Source organism: Electrophorus electricus, chromosome 13, assembly GCF_041902795.1.
Source record: "Electrophorus electricus isolate QZ-2024a chromosome 13, ASM4190279v1, whole genome shotgun sequence".
NCBI classification, from domain to species: Eukaryota; Metazoa; Chordata; class Actinopteri; order Gymnotiformes; family Gymnotidae; genus Electrophorus; species Electrophorus electricus.
In genome coordinates, this window is record NC_137509.1 from 2,643,125 (window position 1) to 2,649,733 (window position 6,609).

Sequence of the window (6,609 nt, forward strand, 5' to 3'; positions counted from 1 at the left end):
ATTTACACTGATAGGTTTCACGTTTGTCGCAGCTGAGTGAGAGGATGTTAACAAATTAGTCTCATAAACTTTGCAAATAAGCCTCAAGCTAGTTCTCAAACAATGGTAAGTGATGACTCTTAGAAACGTTTTGGTCACAGAGGGGTCACAGAAGGTGGAATCCTGAACCAAACTGTAGATCTTCGTACAAACAACTATGACAGGACAGGAGATGAAGGTGAGAAAAACACTAGAGGTGATTTTCTATAGTACAGAGCAGAAACAGACTGTGTACGGGAGACCTCGTTTGAGGGATCAGAAGCTTCATTACCAGTAAAGGGGTAAAGTACTCTGGCTGCATCTTTTAATACAGACTTAGGAATGATGGTTCAGGACAAAGTGGCACTTGTACTGTATTTATGAGAATTTATGACTTATAATCAAAAATCCTTACATACATAGAGCCCCCTCAAATTATAACAAACTTTTGTATACACAGAACATACAAATATAAAATAAAGTAACATGACTGCCAAGACCTAAGCTTTGTCTTGGCCAGGAGTTTGTGTTTTACATTTTTCTATAAAATCACTGCACATTTGTCATTACCTCCACGTTCAATGCAGGGGCTTATAAGAAGGGTTTGTGAGCTTTAAAAATAAAGTAGCAGTAAATACAGTAAATATTCTCTCTGACTTCTGAGAAAGCAAGCTGGCTATGTGATTGTTACATCTACAACAGCAGAACTATTAATGTGGATAATGACTGCAATGGTCATAAAGCCTCCGTTTCCTACCTAAAGGCTAAATAGAGGTTTTCTTTCAGTTTTTGGCTTGAACATTTGACATTTTGCTGTCAAATGCAAAAGTGTAAAAGGCATCATGCAATATTTAAATGAAAAATTTATAAGAAGAAACATTTTGGTATATGTAATATAATGCAAGCTTTCATGGAGCATACACCTACATCTAGTACCATGTACAAAATGGGATAATACATCAGCAGGCAAAACAACTGTCATCTTTGGGTTGCTGTGTAAATTAGAGTATTTTAACATATTTACTGACACTTATTAATCGGATCTTTACACGTTAGCTCGACAGCTAGTATTCCCACTATAACAGCCCCAGCCTCGTAACTTTTCTTGTTACATATTGTGTGCTCACCTGCCGTGGCAGAACAAAATGCATCGACAAGTGCAGACCTATGAACCATCCCTGAGTGAGTTATAGGATTACATGTGTTTCACTCATCACCTCCACCATGAAACAGTAACAATAACACACCTATTGCAGAATATTATGTCAGTATATTGACAGTATATAAAAGTTTCTAAAAGCAATTTTGCTCTCATACTAGGCCCTCTTGTGGCAAGAACTGGAATGAGACCCACACATTCATCTAACTTTTGAAGATCTTTTGAGAGTGGCACTAGTTCACGATGTTTGAGGAGCTGCTACACAAAAAAGGCACAGCAACAACAGCTAAAAATATGACTTCTCTGATGTTTACAACGAATCGGTACTTATCTTTAAACCTAGAATTTCTCAAAAAATCTAAACTAGTGCATCTTTAAGATAAAAGGTCGTAAAAAAGGCACTGCTCATCACTTACAGTGTAAATGTAAACTGCTTAGTTCTCTTTTACTCTTGATTATGACATTACAGATTGTGCCACTCAGGAAGTCATCTGGCTGCTTGGTATGGTGAACTGGGAGGGTCCGCACACGGAGCCTTGTGGAACACCATCACCATCCTGAACATTAAAAGCTGAGCAGTGAAGTTTCTGGTTGTTAAGTGCAGCTTCCTGAGGGAGCTTTGCTAGCATGTCAAACAATCTGAAGGAGTCACAGTCATCTCTGTGTTTGCGACAGGTACTGACAGATAAATGAAAGGACTTGTGTGTTTTGAGTTTTCAAAAAAAACAAACAAACAAAAAACCTCAGCATGCATCACTGACAAAAGGGCTCAAGGAACGGGAGCGTAGTGGCTGGAAGTTGACATCTCCACTATTTCCTGTGCTCCCACAAGCTCCAGCATCCATATCCTGCCCCCCTGTTTCAAGGTCATCCGGAAGGGGTGGGGCTCCAGGGTCACCAGGTTTGGGAAGGCATGATGACGTTGAGGAGACATTTAGGCTGGCAGCAACAGCGCTGACCCCGCTTGGAACACACTGCAGGTTCAGAGAGCTGCTCGCCACTGAAGAGGCAGGGCTTCCCTCTCCATCAGGGTGGAGGCACACAGTGGAAAACTTGTCGTAGTCGTACAGGTCAGTCTTCGAGAGGTCGTTAGTAGCTCCTGCCATGCACTTCGCGGTCGAGTAACTGGAGCTGGAAGTACTTGCAGCTGGAAACACAAATCATATGTTGTCTGAGAGGTTTGACGCAAACATCCTCCAGAAATCTGATCTTTATGCTCACACATTGTGGTGGTTTGGTAGTGTGGGTGTAGTGACTGTAGAGGCCATCACATTAGATTGAAGAGTTCCCATGATTCAGTAGTGCAGCACACACATTTATTATTATAGCAAGCGTGAGGTGTACAAGTGAAAATAAATGAAAGTATTTACAAGTCTAGTGGTGGATTAGTTGAGCAATAATCTACTCCCACAGAAGCTCAAAGCCCTTAGCAATCATTAGCAAGTTAATGTCAGTGACAAGGCTGCACAGACTAAACTAAGAAACAACAATACCCCCCCCCCAGGTGCTGCGCTCCACTGGGTACCTTTATACAGGTAACCCTGCCCCCCTGGGCCTCGAATGTCTCATTACAGCAATAAGGTTAAAAGCAGACAAATGATCTTTTCTAGACATGTGTTATGTCGGTGTATACAACATTAAGCAGCCAACCATGGGATTTATGCAACATTACGGGTGAGTATATACATTTTCAGTGTTATTTCAGGCATGTGTGGTCGTCTTGTTCTTTGCAGGTTCCCCTCGTCTCCTAGAAGGGCTGCTGGAGGCTCTCTTTTCCAAGGCCAGCTTGGTAAGTTTGTAACTACCGATTCCACTCACACAGTCTCAGGGTGTAATACTATGTTTGGTAACGGGACTGTGTACAGGTTCTCGTCACACACGCGCTCACACACACTGGATACCTTTCAGGGCTTCTAGTTTTTCGTTTTTCACACGTTGCACTTCATCTGTGATTTTGACGATGATGAAGTTGACCGTTCGGCAATGCTGGATGGATTCGATGAGCATGTCTAACCCTCGGGGGTTTTCCGCAAGGAGGTCTAGCAGCTTCCCGGCACGTTTGCCCCGCGTGCTCCTGCAGTTGATCTCCTCGGTGTCCTCCCTTGTCAGGATCCTTTTCGAGCGCAGGTAGTCAAAATGTCGCTCTGCGATCAGCTTATCGACGAGGTACGGACGCAACCTCTCCAGGGCCTGTAAAACATCAAAACCAGAATGGATGTGGGAGGCAGAGAAAACTTCATCTTTGCATTTCCATGATCCTGCACTAAGAGCTGACACATTTGCTTCATTACTCAGTAATCATCATTAACAAAGTTAGCCAAGGGAGGGCACTGCATCACAAATACGCTGCACTTTATGATGAAGTAACGACAACCTCAGTTGAATGAAATGATCAACCAGCCCAATAGGTCCTATAACATAACTCTTGTGGGTATGTTTTTAAGCTTGTGTCACAGAAAAATTAGTCTCAGGCTACCCTCAATTAAATGCCTTGTACGTGGCTTTTAAATCCTTTTAAATAGCTTCCAAATAAATATAACCTTCCGTGTCTAAACGTTCAATTATATCGTCCTCTCACTGTGCAGAATATTATTGGCGCTTTCAACCAGTAGTTGCCCGTGGATACACTTTCACTTCCACTTCCAGACAAAACTGCTTGCTCAGTAAAACGTTAAGCTGGAAAACACCTTTTCTTGTAGTATACAGTCGACGTCGCAGCTAAATTGTGGTCTCGTTATGAAATGGCCTGTATAGAAATTGCAGGTAGCTAGCTAGAGGTAGCTCACTTACTTCCTTTTTCACTTCGGCCATTTCGTCTTCCGTCAGGTGAGAGACATCCATTCTCACCCTTTTAGACACCTGTTATCACTTCCGGAAATCCTACTCCTATTTTTTGTATACAGCGAAAATAGTTTAAATCGACTTAATTAATCACTTAAATAAGAATCAAGCGCTTCCGGCCATACAATCGCATCTGAACGGAGGCATGTGACGGCCAGTGAAGCTTTGAAGATTACCTACTTCCTCATCGCGCGCACCACGTCACGAACTGAAGACGTACGCTTCGCGATCGAGGGATCTAACCACGCGACTACACTTGTGCGCGCATCTATAACATTACCACTGTTTTAAATCTCATGTCCACATCCTGAAACACTGGCTCAGAAAAAAGTAAAGTAACTGAAATCTTATAAAGGGTTAAATTGTTGCATTAAAATATTGTCATTTATTTAAGGTTCTGTATTCATTATAGTTGTTTATTTCAGACTTCATTATGTATCAAACGTTATCATCAGTTGTACTGGTTGTCAGTTATATGTCTGATGTTTTGAACCAGTTCTGAAAAGGGTGAAAAGGCAGACTTATTGTAGTAAATTAATCCCAAATTCATAGTAAAATTCATAGTTTTCAGAACTGGTTCCAATATCAGATATTTAACTGGCAACCAGTAGAACTGATGATAACGTTTGATACACAAATCAAATTTAAACTAGATACAACTGAACTGTTTTTATATCAGATTATGAATTTCTAACTAAGATTTAAAATCATGCAATTGTAGGAGTTCGTAAGGCAGGTTAAGAGACGAACCAACAGTAGTAAAGACAGTAGCGCTGCTGTTATAGCTGTTTGATTGATATGCAGTGTTCCAGTTATAACTGACTTAACATGCCAAAACAAAATGAGCTGAATGATCTCGTTCTATATGAGAGCCTGTCTGGAAATGCTGAATTCTAAACGGTACTTTTTCTCTTTTTTATGTCTTGGGGATTGGCAAACTCAAATCATGCTACAAGACAATTATTTTTATCATTCGGAGACTGCCTAAAATAAAAGTTTCGGTTGGTCCACTGACCAACGGTTATAACTAGCAATGCATTGGTAGTTATGCACGTGCGGATTTGCATGGCCTGCATCGAAACTTGGATCGAAACATGAACGCGCGTGGACACGTTCTTCTTCAGAGGCGTATCAGTGCTCGCGGCCACGCCAGACTCTTAAGTCACTTCGGGTACACTATAAAAGGAAGGGAGACACGGCAGACGCATGGCTATACCCTTCAAATCACTCCTTTACGTGTGTCCTGTAAAACTACAGGTAAAACATTGCCTTCTCTAGAAATTGCAATGCCGAAGACCGAGTGGACCGGTTATGAACTATAACGTCACCAAGTCGCCAGCAGTGTACCGACTCTGACGTCACGGCGCGCAAGAGCGGGACCCTACACGCTCTGCTAGCTTGGTTAACCTCAAGGGGAACATCAGAAATAATGTAATTCTAGTGAACGCTGTGTTATTCAAGTGTATCTCCTCCACAGTTAAGGCTAGACTAGCAGCATTATATTTAACCGTTTTCTCCTCTTCATTCTTCTTTTCCTTTTCACTGCCAGAAGGATAACCCTACATTTGTTGATTGACTTTCGTTGGTGGCAGCTTGACATTGTTAAACAATCGTGCACGCTACTAGCATTGGGAGTGAGTAGAGACAGGTGGGGTCCCCTTAGCGAATTCAGGTCTCATACTTTCTTTGCAAAATTTGCATACTACCAATGCTGTGGTATAAAACGTGTCAGCCATACGCAACGTCCCCTCACCTGGGGCACCAAGCAATTGCATGCCTTGACTGGTGGCAAGCGACGCCTCTGCTCCAGATAAACTAGCACATGTAACTTGTACACGACGCTTTTTTTTTTTTTTTTGATGGACTGTTTTAACAAGGTAATATTATACTTATATAATACCGCGCCGCGACGGAATTTCTACAGATTTCTACTCACGGAAAACGAATGTAACCGAACTTCAGCACCCGCTTCCCCAAAACAACACGATACAGAATGTGGCACTCACTTCGGCTCGGCGCGCGGACTGCTCGTGCGCTTTGGAGACACCCACGTTCCCTTGAGTGTTATTTAATTGAACTTCATTAATATACGTTCTTAAACAGCTCCCTAATGTGACTGAGCTCGTGGCTACTAAACATGACCTTTGGAATTGAAAAACGGAGAAGTCCTTTGCCAGGTCAACACAGGCATTTAGTTTATGTTTGGTACCAAACAACGATGAAGATCCTGACCACCACCCGCGTCCCCATATCAGATTCTTACTCAGCGCAACCCATGTATTTATCAGTGTGAGGGTGCATCTGCTCTCTAGGAATGAAACCCTTGACACGTTACTAGCACCTGCTCTGCGAGGTGAACCAGAGGAGTACGTCTCAGTTTCCACTGTTCCCACTCCACTGAACTCTCCAGTGAGTGGAACCCGGTGCAGGGGTCTCACCCCTGTAATGTGGGACCGTGTCCGTTACCTCTCCACAGCCTGAAGGTGTGCATGCGGACACGCTCTCTTTCAGTGATCCCCTACACACCTGCGCTTAAACAGCTGGTGACGATTAACCGATACTGCCGTATCCATCCACCATGTTAGAATTAT

At 42.7% G+C, this 6,609-nt stretch overlaps 1 protein-coding gene across 1 annotated transcript; it reads right to left on the reverse strand.

The window, feature by feature from the left end:
• Positions 1-382: 382 nt before the first annotated feature.
• bcl10 (BCL10 immune signaling adaptor) lies at positions 383-4,205 on the reverse strand. The gene is made up of 3 exons (XM_027031991.3): positions 3,968-4,205; positions 3,079-3,367; positions 383-2,324 (listed from the first exon to the last, which is right to left on the reverse strand). The coding sequence occupies exons 1-3, from the start codon at positions 4,016-4,018 to the stop codon at positions 1,921-1,923; spliced, it is 744 nt and encodes a 247-aa protein (XP_026887792.1). The 5' UTR covers positions 4,019-4,205; the 3' UTR covers positions 383-1,920.
• Between the last annotated feature and the right edge of the window lie 2,404 nt (positions 4,206-6,609).